Below are 23,089 nucleotides of genomic sequence, written 5' to 3'. Positions count from 1 at the left end.
GACCTTCAAAAGATGATTAAATAGTTATAAATGATCAGATAACCAAAATTGTATATCTACAGATGCATGTGGGGGAAAAATATAAAAAATAAAGAGACATATGGCATTCCTTGAGGCCAAAAATGAAAAAAGGTCAGTCCTTAAAAACGACCAATAGAAAAGGAACCATAGGTAGATGCTGATTTTCTCGGAAAAAGAAAAATCATAGTGATGGGGCTTGTCGTCACATTTAAAAATACATCTATCTAGCTGAAGTCTGAAGCAAATATAGGGACATCCAAGGACATGCCGATACCCAATCTTCTTGTCTTTAATGTTCCATTTCTAAACCTTCCTGCGAGGAATATTCTTCTTTAGAAAGTTCCAAAAGAACTTATATTTAAGTAAAATAGAAGAGCACATGAGAGGAGAAAAGGAAGGGAAATAATATAGTTCATACAGAACAACAATATACAGATAACTACCATGCCAGGGAAATTCCCTGGAAGTGAATGCATAATCTGTCAAGATTTCAGAAGAAAAGGCAGACCCATAATTTAAGAAATAATCAGTGGAGGGCACCTTTTGGGATGAGCACTGGGTGTTGTATGGAAACCAATTTGTCAATAAACTTCATATAAAAAAAAAAAGAAAGAAATAATCAGTGTATCTGATTTGTTGACTCAAGCTAAGGATTCCAAATTTGGTAAACACTGAAGTCTTAGAGTTCAATATATCCTAGTGTAAACCAAATGGCTAGGAGATCTTTACCAAGGAACACCTGTTTTCCTTTTCTTAGAGTTATAAATGTATAAGAATGTATTTTGCGTACTAATCTATAATGTCATAAAGGATCATTCAACACCCAAGTTATAATGAAAACCTAGGGCTTTCTGTATTCATTTTGTTATGAAAATTTTATTCATTCATATGAGGTGTTTAAATTATATACCTTTCTAGATAAAACTAAACATACCTCCCTTTGAGTTACTTTAACCATAAAGTTTACATTATGACTAACAGAACTCTTTAACTTTCTATTATATAAGAAACAAATGATTAGTTTTTCTCTCAATTAACAGTTTACATAATTAGTCGGGATACCTTGGTAAATTTAACTTTTTGTTTGTTTGTTGTATAGTGCATTATTTTAAAAAATATTAAATGAATTATCTTTTTGTCTTCAATGATGGATGAATGAATGGAAGTAATGTTAGTTGGCTACATTTGGCGACAAAACAATAAAATAATTGTGCCTTAAAAGATATAATTCAGATAGACATTCTTGAAACAAAGATAAGAGAATGTGTATGTGTGTATACATATTATGTAATAATATGTATATTATTGCTTATGCCTGGAAAACTTAACTAGAATAGTCAACAAAGATGTTGACTGGAAGATGTTGTTGGACTTTGACAATTTAGAAAGGAAAGGGAAGGGAGGAGAAAAGAAAATCAAAATCATTTGGGCATTTAGGCAAAAAGACCTAGTCATCTATATCAGAGAATAAATTGGCCTGGCCTCATAATTTTCCACAGCAATATTCAATGTTAGAAAACTGTAGAGTGGCACAAAACCCTTAAGAAAAGAAAGTGCTATGCCAAGTGGTTACACTTTGCTACCTTCAGGTTCTTCAGAGTATAGAGTCTGGGGCAAAGGTTTAATCAAGCACACATAATAGTTTCCTGCCGCTGCTATAACAAATTGTCAAAAACTTGGTGGCTTAAAAGATCGGAAATTTATTTTCTCACAATGGTGGAGGCCAGAATCTGAAATTGGTATCACTGAACTGAAATCAATATGTTCACAGGGTCATGCTACTTCTGGAAGCTCTGGGGCCGGGTGGGGCCGGGGAATTTGTTCCATGCCTCTTCCAGTTTCTGGCAACTGCCCACATTCATTGACTTGTAGCCACATCACTTCTTGGTCATACTGCCTTCCATTCTGTGTGTACCCTTTTTCTCTGCATGGTATTTATAAGGACACACATGATTGTATTTACGGCTTCCCACATAATCCAGTATAATCACTCCATTTCAAGATCCTTAATTAATCACATCTGCAAAAACTATTTCTAGGTTCCACACAGTTTACAAAAAATTAAAGGAATTGTAAGGGACTATTCTTCTCAATTTAATGCAAATAAACTTGAAAATGGGGGTGAAATATATAATATTCCAGAAATGTATAATTTGCCAAAACCATTTCCAGAAGAAAATTTAGATTTATTTCCAAAATACAAATAAAGAAAGGTATCAAATAACCTCCTTTTTCACATCCCCTCCCTCTCCCACCAAAATAATAAAGTGCCTGGACTAGACAATTTCATAGGGAAATTCTAACAAAACCTTTAAAAAGCAGATGATTCCAATGATATTTTAACTATTCTAGAGTACAGAAAAAGAAGGAAAGCTTGCAAATTTTGTTTACAAAGTGAGTATAAAAGTGTCCCCCAAAGTCAACAAAAACTGCAAAAATAGAAAACAATCACATATCAAAAGCTCACCACAAGGCACTGATAATTCAATATTAGAATATGTGGACATCAATAGCCTTCTTCTATTGAGACAACAACCAGTTAGAAGACACAACAGAAGGAAAAATTCCTTATTTTCAATAACAACACAAAAGATAAAGTGTCTGAGAGGAAATATGTGAGATCATTATAAAAAAAGACTTTAAAATGTTACAGAGGAACACAAAATAAGATATGAGCAAAGAAGAAAATTGTTCCATGTCCTTGGATAGGATGACTCAACACCATAAAAATGTCAATTCTCCCTAAATTAACCTAAAATTTTCACACAAGTCTAATAAAAATGTCAGCATCATTTTGCCAGAATAATCAAGCTAAGTCAAAAGTTCATGTGGAAAAATAAACATGTAAAAATATCCAAGAAAGGTCTGGAACAGAAGTTTAATAAGGGGGAACCAGTCTCCAAGCATTAATACATTAGAAAGCTTCAGTAAGTAATATACTATTATATTGTCACATGAATAAATAGAAAAATCATGGATCAGAACATGAAATCCAGGAATAGACATACATCTATATATGCCATTTTAGAAAAGGTGGCATATTCTAACAGATGAAGAAAGATGGATTACTTAATAAATAGTATTGAGAAAAATGAATTAGAGAAAAGAAAAGGAAGAAAAATCTGACTCCATTTCTAACACTTAATTGTAGGAGAAATGCCAGTTGTATTAAAATTTTAAGTGTTTTTTAAAAAGATCAAAATACCAGGGGAAAGCATAGAAAGTAGAAGGCCTTTCTAATTATGACACGAAACTCAGAAGCTATAAAAAAGAAGATTGTTAAATTCAATTAAATGTTTTAAAAATATTAATGATAAGAAGTACAAGTGAAATTAAAAGGCAAATACCAAATTGGGAGGGAAAAATACTAACTTATATCACCGACATAGTTAATCTGTCTAATGTATAAGGCGTTCTTAGGAGTTAATGAGAATAAGGCAGTCCGATGAAAATAATGGGCAAAAATATGGACAATTCTCAGAAAAGGAAGTGTGGATTGCACTTAAACATATATTAAGGAACTAATAACAAGAAAAAGAAAATTAAACCACTTTTACCTATCACACTGGCAGAGATCAAAGTTATATAATTCACTGTTTGTGAGAATTAGAATAGATAAACAGATCTCATACTTGTTGGTAAGAGTGTAAATTCGTACATCTTCTGTGAAGGGCAATTTGGTAATATCCATCAAGTTTATAAATACTTTATCCTTTTGAAATATATTCTAAGATATACTCATATGTTTGTGATATGATATATGTGCAAGTTATTTACTGTGACACTATTTGTAGTACCAAAAGAGTAGAAGCAGCCTATTAATGTCCATCAATATGAGACCTATCAAATTCTGTACAGTACAGGCATACAGGGGAATACTACAGAGCTACAAATGCATAAAGCTCTTTACATATTAACTGATATGGAATGACCCCCAAAGTCACTGGAGGAAAGAATATACACATACATACTGACATCTCTGAAAAGATACACAAGAAGCTCATAAGACTGGCTATGTTAAGGAAGGGAAACTGAGTGGTTGGGGGACAGGAGTGTGAAGGACACTAAAAATGCCTTTTGCATTTTTAAAATTTATAAATAAATAAGAGAGACCATGAGGCTTTCTGAGTCAAATGTGCCAAAGTAAACTATGGTGATGATAAATAGTATATATATATATAATATACACACACATACATATATACACACACATATATACATAATACATATATACGCACATATACATATACATGTATGTATATAGATGTATATATATGTACATACATGTATATGTATAGATGTATATATATGTACATACATGTATATGTATATGTGTATATATATGTGTATATGTGTGTATATATGCACATATATATATAATAGAAAAAATAAAATAATCTTTCAGCCTTCTTCTCCTATTTCTTTCCCCCAAAATGCACACATCTTCCTCCAATTATAATTTTGCTTGATTTCATTAGCCTCTAGCTTTATCCTCAGACCCTACTATTTCATTTATCTCAAGATGTGTCTTAACATTTCTAATAATTTTCCAATGAAAGTTATATCTCAATCTCATTTTAACATCTCAATTTCAATATGTTCTATGAGTAATAACAAACTGAAATCATTTATTTGAGGCAATCATAAGAGAAGAAACACATCTTTTGGAAGGTGCTTTAAAAAAAAAAACAGGGGCTCTTGGGTGGCTCAGTTGGTTAAGCATCTGACTTTTGGTTTTGGCTCAGGTCATGATCTCATGGTTTGTGAAATTGAGCACTGCATCAGGCTCTGTGCTGACAGCTCTTGTGCTCTCTCTGTGTCTCCCCTGTGTACTCTCTTTGTTTCAATAAAGGAAAAACAAATACTAGTTAAAATAAAATCTTGCCTGTTTGGAAAATGTGTCATGGGCATTTTAATTATTTGTTTAGAGAATTAAAGATGTCCTCTCCTGGCATCTTTAACTGTAATAAGCACAATAAAGAAAGCTTTTAGATAAAATATGAATTAATAAAGTCACAAGTCATATAACCATGGTGTCCATGAAGATGCAGAGCCTATGTATTGAGATATGGGAAAATATAAAATTCCTATTTCTATTATTTTATCTTATCTTCATAATGTAAAAAATAATATATTAATACATAATTTATAAATAATAAAGTATGCATACATGCTATTGTGTGTTCAATCATTCTTATCCACAGAAGTGTGTAGTTAAAATGTTTTTAGTAACTGCTGGTAAATGGTGGAGTTTTTCTTCATAAATAAGGGGAAACCATGTGCACTGTAGAATATTGTATCAGGCATAGTGAAAAGAAGCAGCTATAAATTATTAATTTCTAAGTCAAATGCTATTGAATTCATTTAGTATGACACTTAGGACAATGCTATCTAAAGAGAAATGTTTAGTAAATAACATTTACAAGTTAAGAACAAGTGTTAGATATTACCATTCCAAATCTCCTTATTTCAAACATGAGGTAACTACAGGCTAGAGAGAGTAAATAATATTCTCTATGTCATATGGCTAACTCATGGTGACAAAGCCCACTACAGAACCCAAATTTCCCACCTCTTTGTCTTTCTACTGGACAACACATGGAGATATATATGTGTGTGTGTGTGTGTGTGTGTGTGTGTGTGTGTGTGTAAATGGAGAGGGTCTTTGAAATTAGCATCAGGCCAACCTGTGTTCTCATGATTTTATTTTCTCCTATTTATCCAAACCTTTATCTTTTTTAAAACCTTCCCAAAATCACATCCCATTTTGTAAAGTGAAATAATGAATTTCTTTTTTTAATCATGTTAATTTTTAAGCCATTCTAAAGGAAAAAGGTCAAACCTGAAGTTAATCCTGTTTTCATCCACCTCCTTTAACAGAAACTATCTCTGAACTCTAAATGCCTTTTTCTTACCAGTAATCCTCTGAGACCAACCCAGGGAAGAAAAAAAAAAAAAAAAAAAAAATATGCAACTCTACCCAAAAGAAATGAAAGGTGAAATGTGATGGGAGTGGATGATATAGCAGTTGACTTGCAAAGAAGCAATCAAAATTAAAAGTCCATTCTTAAGGGATGATAAAATTGTAAACCCGCAAGAATAGATCCTACATTAACTCTTCAAGTCTATTAGCCTGATTCTGAGTTGAATTATCTCCAGGGCCCTCAAAGTAGAACAATATCGTGAGTATGACAACATTGAGATCATGACTTCAGGAAAAAAGCTAAAGAGAAAATGAAAAGTATTTATCCAGGTAATTCAAACACATTTTTAACACCTTGATTATATTTGTGTAATCTCCTCACAATATTAATAAAGGAAATTTTCAACTTTGAATGTTTCCTGCTCTTGAGATCCTAGGGAAGCTATATTTTAACATTTATCAAGGTCAAAATGACTTGTCAAAACCTCAAAGAATGGGCTCTATTTCTGTCCTAAGCACACATGGTCTGCTTTAAATAAAATAATAATAATAATAATAATAATAATAATAAATAAAATAAAATAAAAATAAAATAAAATGAGTATTCTGAACATAAGAATAAAGAAATTTCCCTGGTTCCCATAAGTTTAAAGTCATGCAACTTGCCAATATCCTAAAAACATAAGATAAAAAAAAAAAAAAAAAGCTGTGACTTTCTGGAATGTTCTTCATCATGATGATTTGTAACTCTTTCTGTAAAAACATATATAATCTTGTACCAAATGTTCCTTTCCCAGAACACTCTCTTCTTTGTGAAAATTGTGTATATCAGGCAGCTGTTCCCTCTTGAGCTCGAATACAACGCTTTTCCTTTCTCTTCAAAATTTAAGAAAAAGATTTGTTCATTTTGCATCGATAATATGTACAGGTGACATTTAAGAAATTTAACTGTATTGACACAGACATTGGTTTCAAATATGGCTATGTCATTTCACCAGTTTTGTCATGTATTGGGAAACTGATATGTCATTGGATTGGAAAGATTAAATGGCATGATGCAGATGATCGCTTAGCAAAGTGTCTAGCATATAGTTAAGCACATACAAAACCTAATTCTTTTCTTGAGACAGGTGAAATGGCATGCTCAAGATCTCACATTGTTTGCTAGGCAAAAAAAATTAGAAATCCAGATTCCTCCTCTAAGGAAAGTAAGAGTTGAGACATTTAGGGGTTTACTAAGTCATAATTCTTAAAATGATTGGGGCAGGGTGTAGCGGGGAATGGCCTCTGGCAATGCCAAGTTTGTTGCCTCAGAAATCCACAAACACGGGCTGCCACCATCTTTTTTCCGTTCGAGGCAGGCCAGAACTACATTTCCCAGCGACCCTCAGGCTGCTTCCGGTGCAGTGAGCCGAGGCTCTGCTTCCGGTTGTATCTTTGACGTCAGTTCGGTCGGAAGACTCCCGCAGTTGAGACCGAGTTCTTGAATATGGGTTCTTTCTTGTCCCAACCTCTGGAGCCCATCAAAGTAGCTGCGCCTCCTGAGGTCACCAACTCCGCCGAGCCCCTGCCCCTCGCTGCACCTGGAGCGCCGACCTCTCCAGCGGAAGCGCCTCTACTTAATAACTGCTGGAGCTGTCGCGTGCTCTCCGGGTCGGGGCTGATAGGGGCGGGCGGGTACGTGTACTGGGTGGCGCGGAAGCCCATGAAGCTGGGATACGCCCCGAGTCCAGGGACTATTACGCAGATGGTCATCGGCATCAGTGAGAGTCGGGGGATCTCAGGGCCTTTGGGCAGGGGGATAGGGAGAAGTGGGCCGCAGTCATGCGGGCGGGTTGCGGGGCTGGTCACGTGGCCGAGGCACACCAAACTAGGAGCAGGGGCGGGGAGAGGAAGTTCTTGGGACGGCGTTTCTTTTCTTTTTTTTTTTTTTTTAAATGACAATATTTCTTGAGAACTCTTGTTAGCTTCAATCGTTAATCCTAACGATAACTATTAGAGATAGGTATGATTATAGTAATCTCTTTTTACCGCTGAACAAACTAAGGCATAGAGAGTAAGATGTTAAAGGTCAGATAATTAGGATATGACACAGCTGGTTTTTGATCCAAGTTTATCTGTCACCAGACCCATGCTTTGTTCTCCAGATTCTGGAGAAAGCCTTAGTGAGATAAAAACTAGGGCTTTGAAGTCACGTCTTAGGTTCGGTGCAAACCCACATTCTCGGTGTACTATGGGTGAATGGCTGGCCCACAGTCCTTAGCTGTAGCAATAATGACTGATTATTATAAGTGATGTTAAGATGTCTTAGAGTAAAATGCAGTGATTTTTTTTTCCTTTTTTTTTTTTTTTTTTTTTTTTTTTTTGCTCTTTAAACCAGTTGAATGGGTAGGATTTTAGGTTTACAGATCTCTTAACTTTCTAATTAGATTCCCCAAATCGGTTCTCCTTAAATCCCTTTCTTGCTTGGGGAGGTAACAGATTTTTTTTTTCTCTCTCTCTCTAAATTTTCTTTTCCTTTTCTGAATTTCACTCTTTTATAAAAAAAAAAAAAAATGTAATGATGATGTGTCTTCTAGGAGTGTTGTGAGGATTAAATAAGATGGCATATATGAAAGCACCTAGTAAACTAAAGTATAACATACATATGAGGTACTGTTGTTTTTTTTCCTTAGGCATAGCTTGTTGGGGTGTAATCATCCTGGCAGACCCCAAAGGGAAAGCCTTCCGTGCTGATTGAAAGTACCGCCAGTGAAGTTGTCATCTTTGTCCGTGTCCCCACGACACCAGAACAAGCATCGGACTTACAGATGTTCTGTACAGACAAATGGATATTGGCAGACTTCAGTCCTGCAGATACGACAAGACTGAAAAGACAAATGTAGGTTGTTATTCTTTGGCGATGAATATTTGTGGCCTTCTTCTCAGACTCCACAGGGACCATTAAATCCCTCAGAGAAGAGAACAAGTTCTGTGTCTTATCCAGAGGAAGAAGATATAATAAAAATGAAGACGAGATGATAAACCAAATTGGAAAACGAACCAAATTATTATTTAAAAAAGTTCTCTTTACTTCTCCTATAATGGCATCAACACTTATTAGCAACTTAACACTGGGTTTGTATCATACAATGTGCAGAAGTACATAAAACTTTACATGTGTACTGCTAATGATTTCTAAGGTGTTGTCAAATCAATTACCTTATGAGAGTTTCAAAGCTACTACTGTAAGGTGCTTATTTCACTGGTGGTAAGTGAAACTTGAAAATAGTTCTAGTGATTTGCCCATGGTCATTCAGCAAGTCAGTGATATAGCTAGGACTTGTTCTTGTTTAGTTCTTGTTTTTTAGAACTAGGATGATTTTGTGATGAAACAAAAATGAGCATACAATAAAAGACAAGTACCAAAATATTTGAGAGAAATTCACAACGTTGTCATTAAGAACAAAAATCAGATTTTGTCCACAACCACTGGAATTATTCCTGTGATGAAATTGAGATGCTTTTGAGATAATGACTTAAAATTTGATAGTTCATTTCTGAGAGAAGTCTATGCTTCCCTTTTCTATAAAGTTATACATAGCTTTTTGTTCAGAGCAGAAACATAGTCAAGTTTAGTTGCTAATCACAGTGTGTTAGTTTTGAAAGATAATGTTGAGCAAGTACTTTCAAGGCTTTTACTATCATGTATGTGGAAGTGCCTAAGCTTAATGCTGGATGTCTGTATTCCCAACATTTTCTTAGGTTAAACCAAAACTACATAAATCTAACTTGTTGGTCTTGGCTTGACCTTCTGGATAAACAGAGTAACTAAAATTTATATATGTAATGTAGGGGAACCTGGGCCGATTAAGCGTCCGACTTCAGCTCAGGTCATGATCTCACAGTTTGTGAGTTCGAGCCCCACATCGGGCTCTGTGCTGACAGCTCAGAGCCTGGAACCTGCTTTGGATTCTGTGTCTCCCCGTCTCTCTGCCCCTCCCCCGCTCACGCTGTATCTCTCTCTCCTTCAAAAATTAGTAAACATTTAAAAAAATTTTTTATATATGTAATGTAATTTTAACATCTTTCTCAGAATTTGTACTAATGTGTAAGCAAATAAGAATTTTTTTTCCAAATGAACTTGCCTTCTCACTAGAATATTGCCAAGGTATATTTGGTTCTTCCCAACTTGGGTCTGTTTAACTAGGTTTGAGCAAAATAATGCTCTACTATGTCTATGGGCAGTAAACCAGGAATAACACCCCTCCCCCCAAAAAAAATAGATTAGTTAAATTTAAAATGAATAGTTGTTTTTCTTTTCTTCTTTTCTTTAACTTTGGAAGTGTATTCCAAAAGTTGTTTTGAGTGGCGCCTGGGTGGCTCAGTCGGTTAAGCATCCAATTCTCGGTTTTGGTTTGGGTCAAGATCTTACAGTTGGTGGGTTTTAGGCCCTGTGTCTGGCTCTGCGCTAGCAGCATGGAGCTTACATGGAATTCTCTCCCCACCCCTCGCCTGCTCATGCTGTCTCTGTCTCTCTAAATAAATAAATAAATAAACTTCAAAAACTTGCTTTGATTTCTACCAGTGCAGTCAGAAATCCAGTTTCTTTTAGAGATGAGTCTGATCTTCAGAAAGAAAAGAGCACTTTAGTCTTACAATGCAAGGAGTACATATAGTGCCCCTATTATCATCCCTTTTGTTGGGGATGAAGTAGAGTGAGGATAAACAGACGCAAGAATAAGTGGATTATTACTCAGTAATGTAAGAACACCCATATTTATGGGTTTTGGAATCTCTTTATTGCATGGAAATACGAGTTTATAAAGGCTCATAATTACTTTTGGCAGAAGAGAAAAAGTACAAATAAAGGCAATTTAAAATTAACTTAGAGTCTTCCTTGAAACACATACCAAAATGTGAACATACATGTAATCGCTGATAATGTTCATAATGTCCAGGGTATCTATTAACCTTTACATAGTGTAAACTTTGGTAGCTCAAGATAATCAAGAAATTATTACACCATCTCTTGTTCTGTGTATTGTATTGACTAGTCTGTAATCCTTTGACCAGCTAACAGTATATCAACATATGAAAGCACCCTAATGTAGATTGATCTTCAGGATCTTGATATATTTTGGGAAGGAGAGGTGAGGGGTCTCTCTTTCTAGGCCGATTGCTATTGCCGGCAACACTGGAGTGTTCAAGTACAGATCTATCTAAAAAGTTATGGAGTTTCACCTGGCTGAGACTAGTTGCTGAGACCATGGTTTCTGGGGCGCCCTAGAGGTTAAGCATCTTGGGCATGATTTGTACTTCACCTCTACCATCAGCATTTGCTCCTTGCTTCTTCTTATTACTGGTTTCTTAGCCTGACTGTGTCTGAATTAGGGGCCTCTTGAATGAAGCCAGTTGATTTGACAACATAAAATAAATTGCTCCTAAATTAAATTTAAATACATGTTCAGGGCAAGCATATGTTCAAGTACTCCCTCTCCGCCCCAAACCAGGCTTGGCCTCAACTGATTTATTGCCAGGACTGCATTGATCAAACTAATACTTCTCAAATCTTGGTCTAGGATAGTAAGCAATTTTGAGTTGAAAAGCCACTTTTTTTTTTTTTTTTTCCTTTCAATGACAGATAAATCCTTGCCTTGACCCAATGATTATATAGGTGTTAGGGGCACAGAGTCAGAGGGGAAAGACTTATAATTACACATCATTCAGAAGTACCCCAAGAGCATGGGGAGAAAATCAGTCACTCTTCTAAATCCATGTCTCTTGGCCTTTGAGATATTCAGCAACTTGTCATTCAAATGTAGAAGGAACATAGAGAAATAGCCCAAAGGGCAAATGTTAAATGTAGTAATGCTGCTAAAAGTCACTGCTCAGTCATGGGACTGAACTTGCATTTGCTTCAGGAATGTGGTAGACAAGATTCTTAAGATGGTCCAGATCCCTGGACACACACTTTCTTCCAGTTATTCAAAGACCATTCTAGGTGCTTCTGTGAAGGAAATTTGCAGATGTAATTAAGGTCCCAGATCAGTTGATCTTAAGATCGGGAGATTATCCAGATGGGCTGATCACACAAGCCCATTAAATCTTGTTCTAGAGGTCAGAGGCAGGAGAAGTTGGAGATTAGAAGGAAGAGGAGGATTCAGTATAAGTCCCTGCAGTACTAGAAGAAAGCAAACATTCCTATGAACTACCTCTGGGGGCCATGTGGCTAGGAACTGCCAGCTGCCTGGAGCTGCTGAGAGTAATAGCTAAGCAGGAATCTGGGACCTCAGTTCTACAACTACAAAGAAATGAATGCTTCCAACAACCTGTAGGCTTGGAAGAGGGCCTTATGAGAAACGAACTGCAGCCCCAGCCAACACCTTGGTTTCAGCCTCATGAGACCCTAAGCAGAGTATCTAGTCATGCTGTGAGACCATGAAATAAATTTGTGCCGTTTTAAGTCTCCAGGTTCCTGGCAATTTGTTACACAATAGAAAACTAATACAACGAATCAGGAATATTTTATGGTGTCACAGTTATGGTAGATGGCATGCCAAACCAATTATGCACCCCCTTTCTGGATATTCAGGAATTAGCAAGAAGAAGCCATCTGAATAGCATTTGTCTTTACAGTTACTGTCTTCACTTGTTTTTACTGGTGGCTTTTCTGGACAGTTTTTATCTTCTATTTTCTAGCAAAATTGTTCCACTGCTGAATATATATTTCAAAAAAAATTACAGCACCCTTTTGATGTGCCAAACATGCTAAGTGCTTTGTAGGAATTGTCAAATTCTCCAGCAGCCCTGTTTTACAGTTGAGGTAACTGAGCCCTGGAACAGAGAAGAGTTTTTCCAAAGCCTCAAGTGATGAAGCAGTAGTGGCTTGGTGAAGAGCATGATCTGGGAAGTGCAGATTCATGTTGCTATAGTCTTTTTCTTAGCATTCATTCTCAAAATGTTCAGATGTCAAAATTAGAAATTTTGAATTCTGATTTTCCATTTTTCTTGGTTATCCCTTAGTTTAACATGTATCATTTTTTTTTTTTTGGTTTCCTCTTTATAATTGAGGTTATATCACTTATCACTCTGACAAGCAATTTACATATTAATCCAGGACAAGAAATTCATATCTCCCTTAGCAGGCTCATACCCTTCCATGACTTTACCCCAATCTCTCCTGACCATTCTCCTGAACTTAAACCCTATTTCCCAGCCACAGTAGGGCATCCTACCTACCTCTCTGAAGAAACCAGCATCCCAACTTGTCCAAGATGAACTGATTTCACTCCAACCTACTTCTATTTGCTGTATCTGTTCATAGCATTTCCAATTCATCAGCGGACCAAGCTAGAAACAATAGAATTATCTATGGCTCTCTTTACTCTTATTTACCTCTGATCTGTTAGCAAGTCCTAGTTATTTTAACCCTGTAATACTCTTTCCTGTCCATTTCCATTGCTATTGTTTTGGATAAGTTATCATTTCTTTTTTTTTAATTTTTTTTAACATTTATTTATTACTGAGAGACAGAGAGACACTGAGTATGAGCAAGGAAGGGGCAGAGAGAGGGGGAGACACAGAATGCAAAGCAGCTCCAGGCTCTGAGCTGTCAACACAGACCCTGACACAGGGCTCGAACTCACAAACTGTGAGATCATGATCTGAGCTGAAGTCGGACACTCAACTGACCGAGCCACCCAGGCGTCCCCAGTTACCTTCATTTCTAATGTAGATAGCTGTAATAGATTCTTCTATTTGCTTCAAAGAAACCCCTCTCATGTGTCCTCCACACTCTAGCCACAGTAACCTTAAAGCATGTCCCAGCTGAAAAGCTTTCAGTATCCCTGCGACATACAAGGTGATCTACAGACTCCTTGGCAGAATAGGGAATGCCCTTCACCCTCAATATCTTTCCATCCTTATCTTTCACTCCCTGACTTCTGTTCCACACACCCCATGTTTCTGCCACTCTTACTTAGCCAATTCTTCCTAAAAATGTCACTCTCCATGCCTTTGCACCTGCTTTTCCTTCAGCCTAAAAGGATATTCTTTTGTCTGCTCCATCTGGGAAAATCCCACTTGTCCTTCAAAGCCCAGCCCAAATGTCACCTCTCTAGCAAAACCTTCCCTGAAAAGTCTTGGTGTCATTACTTTCAGGGCTGGGCAACCATTACACTTTGTATGAACCTCTATCACTACACTTAACAGTTAGGTTGCTCAGTAATTATTTATGTATCTGTCCCTCCCCACTGATTGTGAACTCTTCAAAAAGAGGATTGTGCTTTTGTCATCTTCATGTTTCTGGTCCTTAGCACCAAACATGCCAGGTATCTGGTTCATGTTCAGTACATATTGATGAATAAGAAAATTTTATTCAACCTTTTAGGTTGAACAAATTAAGAGGAAAGAAAGGGCAATTTTTGTTCTGTTAGATAACTTTAGTGTATCTCAGGTATGGTCCTTGGTCCAGCAGCAAACATGCCAGGTATCTGGTTCATGTTCAGTACATATTGATGAGTAAGAAAATTTTATTCAACCTTTTAGGTTGAACAAATTAAGAGGAAAGAAAGGGCAATTTTTGTTCTGTTAGATAACTTTAGTGTATCTCAGGTATGGTCCTTGGTCCAGCAGCATGAGCATCACCTGCAAACTTATTAGAAATGTATATTCTTAGCCCCATGCCAGACCTGCTACTGAGTCTGAAGCCCTGGGGGTGGAGTCCACCAATCTATTTTAACAAGCCATCTGGGTGATTCAAATGAACGTTTAAGCTTGAGAACTATGGATGTGTTTGAACCTGACTGACCTGTGTACAGCAGATTTCAGCTGTAATGTCATGGAAAAAAAATATGACTGAAGCCATGAGGCCTAGGTTCTTAGCTCGTAATAAGCTCTTAAGCAAGCCGCTTAAACTTTTAGAACATGTTACCTTCTGTAAAGTCAGAAGACTAGGCAATCTAAATTCCTTTTTAGCACGGAGATTCCCTCTATGTATGAAAGAGATGTATTGTCTAATGCCAGAGGACAGAGATAGTAGTGGAGAACAGGGAAAATTGAAACAGCACTCTGTGCAGTGATTGTGTGAAGCTTCCTTAACATTGCTCCTACAAGTTCACTCTCTAGCATTGTGAAATGGCAACTGCTTGATACTTCACAGGAATTTCATAATCTCTTACCCCAATTAGTGCACCTGACCAACCAAACAATTCTGTAGGGGAGAACAGAGTCCTTTCTGACCCTCTTGTGATCAGATCATTCTTGGAAGCATGAAATGTGATTACCCTGTCCTGGTATGCATAACTTCCCAGACATTCAAAATAAATATGGGAAGTCAAGAAGGATTAGGATTGGTGGTGGTGTATGTGTGTCGGATCCCTATTTCCCAAGAACACAAATAGGAAAACCTTTCCTTCAGTTTCACTTTGCATAATAATGTTTTACTGATGTGAATTAAATTAAACACATTCTGTTATCCAGGCTGTGTCTAGAATAATAACAAACCTCAGCAAAAGAGAATATTCTATCAGTGGGTGTGCAAATCAAACCAATAAAAATTACACATTCTGCCCTGTACCTAGAAGTATATTTCAAGTATATATATATATATATATATATATATATATATATATATACACATATATATATTTCAAAAGTACATAATATATAAAATAATACACATTTAATCTGAATATATATTTTAAATAAACATTATATATAAATCATTGAAATATATTTTATAAATATGTATTATATATCTATCCTATCATATCATATAGGTATGTGTATATATATGTCTTAAATGATATCCACCTATATGTGAAGGTGAGTCTAACAAGTGATTTTGTTACTGTAACAGCCAACTACAAAAATAGCCTTTAGGCCTACGACCAAAAGCCAGTACTGGTGAAATCCCTAAATTCTAGTGGTATTATCACCAAAAAAGTTTCAATAACTAGAAGAAATATGGCCTCATTTCCTTCAGAGGGATTTTCATTTTCAAGTATCTCAATTGCATTGAATTAAGATTCAGTCCAATATGCATTTATTAGCCTTTGTTATATACCAGACACTCTACTTGGGGTGTTAGGAATATTACAGGGCTCCTTCTCCTAGAAGCTGGGAGTGTAGTGGGAGAGACAGATGCTTTAAAAAGTGATTATGATATAAGTAAGGTTATACACTACGTACATGGGAGCAAGGCAAAGGGACATTTTAGATCTTACTAAACAAGTGCACAAATCAAGTCTGATACCTTACCTGGAGCAAACAAAGCCCAATCACCAGTAGGACAAACTCTGGACCCCCATGAGGATGAACAAAGCAGACACATGTCAAGAGAAAGGGCTACCAACGCTCATATCTAGGCAAGTCATCAAACAGAAACTCTAAGGGAGAATTCTCAGAGTTCCTTGACTTGGGGTTGCTTTCAGCAGCATGCTGTGCAGCCGTGCTTAGAACTGTGACAAGAAACTGCAAAATGCCTGTCAAAACCCTTGACAAGTGAAAGACAGGCAAACTGGGATGGGGAAAGCAGGTTTCTCTCCATCCTCACCAGCCTGTGAACACCTGTTACTGATGGAGCAAGCTGAGAGACACATTTGGCACATGTTGGCAGCACCAGCAGAATCAGCCCTTCCTCAAGATTTACTGAAGATGTGATCCTTTTTCTGTGGCTTCTGCTGCACAAAACCCATTTCAGTTTTCTTTGCTGTATAGTTATTAGAAGTGAGGGGGAGAGATAAGAAAACTCAAGCTGGTTTTACCATGGCTGAATATAACCATGCCAAAGATGTTGACAGCATTCTTTCTGAGGTGAGAAAAATCACACTAATGCCATTTGTGGGGAGTTTTTCAATTGGCAAACACCTTCATGAATTTATACAGTTGGCTATACAGCAACCTGAGAGAATGGGCAAGGCATCTCACATAGTCCCCATTTTACAGATAAAGAAATGAAGGTGGATTCAGGCAGTTGAGGGACTATACAATCACGAGTAAGAAGCAGATTTGATCATGTGAGTAAAGGTATCTGGCTTTGTTGCAGGACATTGGTTGTCAAAGAATTCAAGAAGGTGTGTCTACTTGAATTCTAACCTCCCATGTAGAAAGTAGTCAAAGCAACAGAAATTCAATTTGTCTCCCTTAGTTGAAGTACATCAATTGTTTTTGGAAGCCTGAGATTCACAAGGACTAGAATGATGCAGGCAGAAGGTGTGCTGTTAAAGTCAGCCAGTTGGAAGTGTCTGTCCCTAAACAAGCTACCTTCTCTGAGCCTCAGCTCCCTAAAGTCATAAAATGTGGAAAGTCATACCCACCAAGTTTTATGGAGACTGAAAGTGTGGGGAATGACTTTGATATAGTAAGCAGTCAGTTATTGGTGATCATTAACATAGTTTTTTTTTTATATGAAATTTATTGTCAAACTGGTTTCCATACAACACCCAGTGCTCATCCCAAAAGGTGCCCTCCTCAATACCCATTACCCACCCATCCCTCCCTCCCACGCCCCATCAACCCTCAGTTTGTTCTCAGTTCTAGGAATTTACCCAAGGGATATAGGAGTGCTGATGCATAGGGGCACTTGTACCCCAATGTTTATAACAGCACTTTCAACAATAGTCAAATTATGGAAAGAGCCTAAATGTCCATCGACTGACAAATGGATAAAGAAATTGTGGTTCATTAACATAGTTTTTAAAAATACAAATAATGTACCACCACTCCCCTTGCCTGCTGATTGAAGACTCAGCATCTGGACATGGGGAAGGGACTTCTCTGTTACTATTTGTGGAATTGAGTGTTTTTGATCACATCATGTATCACAAGCAGGAATTCTGCCCAAGAAGGCAGAAATTTTCAAAATTAAAAGCCTGCACATTGCTCAAGGCATGTCTGTACTTGCTATTTGGCTCAGTTCATTCCAATTTTTTTATTTTAAAATGTTTCATTTAGTTAGAAATGTAACTTTAAAATAAACAGCAAATGAAAAATAAAAAAAGAGAAATGACAAACTCTATCTAAAAAAAAAAAAAAAGTTCTCTTCTGAGGGGGCTCCAGAGTTGGATCTACAGAAGTACCAGCTGCTAGTTTGTTTTATTATTACTTGATTTAAATATATCCATGGCTGAGGGGGAGGAGGGCAACTGACAGCAGCTTTGGCTTCCTGCAATGCTTCCTGCAATTTCACCAAGTTGCTTGTGGGACTGACATGCTTTTCCTTGACATGAGCTCTAAAGATCCCCTAGGCTGAAACCTTTCTCCACTATTTATTGACTGTCTCAGTTCCATTTGGCAAACAAGGACGATCTTCCCTGTCCTCCCTGTCTATGGCTTTTTCACATAGATCAAGTACGGTAAGTGGATATGTAAGTCTTTGAAACTGTACATGGCAACCTACCAGTTTTACTCACTTCTCTCATTCAGTAGTACTTTTCCAAAAATATGCAGTGCAACTCTTCAGAAATGGAATGGTGTTACCAGGCATTCTGAATCCAAAACTCTCCAAGCTATCCTGTTTGCTGTGCAATATTAGCCATTTTTCTTTGCAACTAGTTTAGCTCTTCAAAAACACCACTGACATCAATTCTTGAATAAATGTCATTATTTATTGGAACTTGCTTTCTAAGAGATAATTTTAATTAATGAAGACTTAGAGCTTTAAATCCCTCAAATTAGAGGATGAAACATCAGGTCTGCTCCTTCCTTCTCCTGATAGTTCACATACTGTCCTATGATTCCCCTTCCTTTCCTCTGATCTTTGATGTGAAATAGGGTAGCTCTTTCCACAGGGTTCCCGTTCAGAGTCCCAGCTGTTCAGGGGCATGGCCACTTCTTCCCTTAAAAAATGGAGTTAAATGAAACATCCCACCTGGGCTTGCTAAGCCACTCTATGTTCCAGGTGCACTTTCATGACATTTTACCTATGTAAGGCATATGCGATCTTGAAACCAGTTAACACAGATATCATTCCTCAAACTCAACTCTCTTCCAGGGTTAGAGTTGGCTAGGAAGCTCCAGGTGATACTCTCTCTCTGTTTAAACTTTAGTTGAAACATCATGTCTAGTTGAGGCCTTTCTTTTGCAGTTTAGAAAACTCTACTGGTTTTTAAAAACTTTTATGAGATCTTTTATATTCAGGATTTTCTCTTACTGAATGTGACTTTTACTTATTTTCTTGAATGCAGATTATATATGTGTGATAAATATGTTACATATATTTTATGTAAGATATGTATTTTTAACTAAGATAATACTCAAATAATATGCCAATATCTTACAAGTCTGTTTTGTTTTAGTAGTTATCTAGATACAGCCAATATAGATCAAAGGAGGTACAACTTATTTTTTTTTAATTTACATTCCAGTTACTTAACATACAGTGTAATTAGTTTCAGGTGTACAATATAGTGATTCAACACTTCCATACAACACCTAGTGCTCATCACTATTAGTACGCTCCCGAATCCCCATCACCTATTTAACCCATCCCCTCATTCACCTCCTCTCTGGTAACCATGAGTATGTTTTAAATAGTTAAGAGTCTGTTTCTTGTCTTGTCTCCTTCCTTTCTTTTTTTTTTTTCCTTTCCTTGTTTTGTTCCTTAAGTTCCACATATGACTCAAATCATATGGTATATGTCTTCCTCTGACTGACTTATTTTACTTACCATTATACTTTCATACTCCATCCACATCATTGCAAAAGGCAGGATTTCATTCTTTTCTATGGCTGAGTAATAGTCCATTGTATATATATGCCACTTCTTTATCCATTCATCAGTCAATGGACACTTAGGCTGTTTCCATAACTGGGCTATTGTACATAATGCTGCAATAAACATAGGGGGTGCATGTATCCTTTGAATTAGTATTTTTGTTATCTGGGTAAATACATAGTAGTGCAATTGCTAGATTGTAGGGTAGTTATATATTTTTAACTTTTCGAAGAAACTCCATACTGCTTTCCAGAGTGGCTGCACCAGTTTGAATTTCCACCAACATGCAAAGAGGGTTCCTCTTTCTCCCCATTTTTCACCAATACCTTTTGTTTCTTGTGTCATTAATTTTAGCTATTCTGACAGGTGTGAGGTTGTATTTCATTATGGTTTTGATATTTCTTTCCCTGATGATCAGTGATACTGAGCATCTTTTCATGTGTCTGTTGGCTTGTATGGTATTCTTTGGAAAGATGTCTGTTCATGTCTTCTGCCCATTTTTAATTGGATTATTCATTTTTGGGGGGTGTTGATTTTTGTAAATTCTTTGGATATTTACCCTTTATCAGATATGTCATTTGCAAATGTCTTCTCCCATTCCATAAGTTGCATGTTAGTTTTATTGATTGTTTCCTTCACTGTGCATACATTTTTTTTTATGAAGTTCCAATGATTTATTTGTGCTTTTGTTTCCCTTGCCTCAGGTGACATAAGTAGGAAGACATTCAAAGAGGTTATTGCTTGTGTTCTCCTCTAAGATTTCTATGGTTTCATGTCTTATATTTAGGTCTTTAATCCATTTTGAATTTGTTTTTGTGTGTGGTGTAAGAAAGTGGTTCAGTTTCATTCTTTTTCATGTTGCTGTCCAGTTTTCCCAACACCACTTTTTGAAGAGACTGTCTTTTTCCCGTTGGATGCTCTCTACTGCTTTGTTGAAGGTTAATTGACTATATACTTGTGGGTTTGTTTGTGGGTTTTCTATTCTGTTCTAACGATTTATGTGTTTATTTTTCTGCTAGTAGCATACTGTTTTGGTCACCACAGCTTTGTAATATAACTTGAAGTCCAGAATTGTGGCACCTCCAGCTTCGCTTTTTGTTTTCAAGGTCACCTTGGCTATTTGGGGTCTTTTGTGGTTCCATACAAATTTTAGGTTGTGTTTGTTCTACCTCTGTGAAAAATGCTGTAGGTATTTTGAGAGGGGTTGCATTAAATGTATATATTGCTTTGGGTAGTATAGACATTTTAACACTATTTGTTCTTCCAATCCATGAGCATGGAATGTCTTTCCATTTTTTGTGTCCTCTTCAATTTCTTTCATCAGTGTTTAATAGTTTTCAGAGGACAGGTCTTTCATTTCTTTGGTTAGGTTTATTCCTAGGTATTTTGTTGCTTTTGGTGCAACTGTAAATGGAATTGATTTCTTAATTTGTCTTTCTTCTGCTTCATTATTTGTGTATAGAAATGCAAGATTTCTGTATGTTGATTTTGTATCTTGTGACTTTACTGAATTTGTGTATCACTTCTAAACAAGTTTTTGGTGAAGTCTTTCAGGTTTTATATAGAGAGTATCATGTCGTCTGCAAGTAGTGAAAATTTTACTTCTTCCTTGATTATTTTTGTTGTTTTTGTCATTGTGTGATTGAGATGGCTAGGATTTCCAGTACTGTGTTAAATAGCAGTGGTAAGACTGGACATCCCTGTCTTGTTCCTGACTATGGAGGAAAAGCTCTCAGGTTTTCCCCATTGAAGATGTGATTAGCTGTGGGTTTTTTATATATGGCCTTTATTATGTTGAGATATGTTCTCTCTAAAACTACTTTGTTGAAGGTTTTTATCATGAATGGATGTTGTACTTTGTCAAATGCCTTTTCTGCATCTATTCAAATGATCAAACGGTTATTATCCTTTCTTTTATTAATGTAGTGTATCATGTTGATTGACTTGTGAATATGGAACCACACTTGCAAGCCAGGGATAAATCCCACTTGATCGTGGTGAATGATTTTTTTAATGTATTGTTGAATTCAGTTTGCTAGTATTTTTTTGAGAATTTTTGCATCCATGTTCATCAGGGATATTGGCCTGTAGTTCTCTTTTTTAGTAGATTCTTTATCTGGATGTGATATCAGGGTGATACCGACATCATAGAATGAGCTGGGAAGTTTTCCTTCCTTTTCTATCTTTTTGGGATGTTTTAAGAATATTCTTTAAATGCTTGGTAGAATTCACCTGTGAAGCCATCTGACCCTGGAGTTTTGTTTGATGGGAGTTATTTTATTACTGATTTAATATCTTTGCTGGTTATCAGTCTGTCCAAGTTTTCTATTTCTTCCTATTACAGTTTCAGTAGTTTATATGTTTCTAAGAATTTATATATTTCTTCCAGTTTGTCCAATTTGTTGGCATATGGTTTTTCATAATATTCTTTTACAATTATTTGTATTTCTATGGTGTTTGTTATTTCTCCTCTCTCATTTGTGACTTTATTTATTTGGGCCCTTTCTCTTTTTTTAATAAGTTTGCCTAGAAGCTTGTCAATATTATTAATCTTTCCAAAGAACCAGTTCATGATTTCATCAATTGGTTCTATTTCTTTTTTAACTCCTCTAGGTGTAAGATTAGGTTGTTTATTTGAGAGTTTTCCTGCTTTGTAACGTAGGCCCATATTGTGATATACTTCCCTCTTAGGACCACTGTTGCTGCCTCCCAAAGGTTTTGGACCATTGTATTTTCATTTTCATTTATTTCCATGTATTTTTTTTTTAAATTTCTTCTTTGATTTCCTGGTTGACCCATTCATTGTTAATAACATGTTACTTGACCCCTATGTATCTGTAGTCTTTCCAATTTTTCTTCTTGTGGTTGACTTCTAACTTCATAGTGTTGTGATCAGAAAACATGAATGGTATGACTTCAATTTTTTTTTTTTTTTGCATTTGTTGAGGCCTGATTTAGTACCTAATATGTGATCTATTCTGGAGAATATTCCATGTGCACTTGGAAAGAATGTGTATTCTGCTGTTTTAAGAAGGAATGTTTTAGGAAGGTCCTGAATATATCTGTTAAATCCATCTGGTCCAGCATGTCATTCAAAGCCACTGTTTCCTTATTGATGTTCAGTTTAGATGATCTATCCATTGATATAAGTGGAGTATTAAAGTCCCCCACTATTATTGAATTACTAGCGATTAGTTCCTTTATGTTTGTTATTGACTGTTTTATATATTTGAGTGCCTCCATGTTGGATGCATAAATATTTGCAATTGTTATATCTTCTTTTTGGATAGATTATTATTATATAGTTTCCTTCTTTATTTCTTGTTACAGTCTTTGTTTTAAAGTTGGATAGATTATTATGATATAGTTTCCTTCTGTATCTATTGTTACAGTCTTTGTTTGTTACAGTCTTCGTTTTAAAGTCTAGTTTGTCCAATATAAGTGTT

The 23,089-nt window shown here is 36.2% G+C and overlaps 1 protein-coding gene and 1 pseudogene across 1 annotated transcript; both read left to right on the top strand.

Annotated features, from left to right (window-relative positions):
* Nucleotides 1–7,404: 7,404 nt before the first annotated feature.
* Nucleotides 7,405–9,367, top strand: DMAC1 (distal membrane arm assembly component 1). The gene is made up of 2 exons (XM_047097917.1): nt 7,405–7,707; nt 8,620–9,367. The coding sequence occupies exons 1-2, from the start codon at nt 7,434–7,436 to the stop codon at nt 8,682–8,684; spliced, it is 339 nt and encodes a 112-aa protein (XP_046953873.1). The 5' UTR covers nt 7,405–7,433; the 3' UTR covers nt 8,685–9,367.
* A 2,782-nt stretch (nt 9,368–12,149) lies between these two features.
* LOC124524237 (methylcrotonoyl-CoA carboxylase beta chain, mitochondrial-like) overlaps nt 12,150–23,089 on the top strand; it is an 84,483-nt pseudogene continuing 73,543 nt past the window's right edge.

Source organism: Lynx rufus, unplaced genomic scaffold (genome assembly GCF_022079265.1).
Source record: "Lynx rufus isolate CCGP_SWC_20201006 ecotype Redwood Valley unplaced genomic scaffold, mLynRuf1.p SCAF_10, whole genome shotgun sequence".
In the NCBI taxonomy this organism is placed as follows: Eukaryota; Metazoa; Chordata; class Mammalia; order Carnivora; family Felidae; genus Lynx; species Lynx rufus.
The sequence above is the reverse complement of the archived record's forward strand: the minus strand, read 5'-3'. Positions and strand labels throughout refer to the sequence as shown.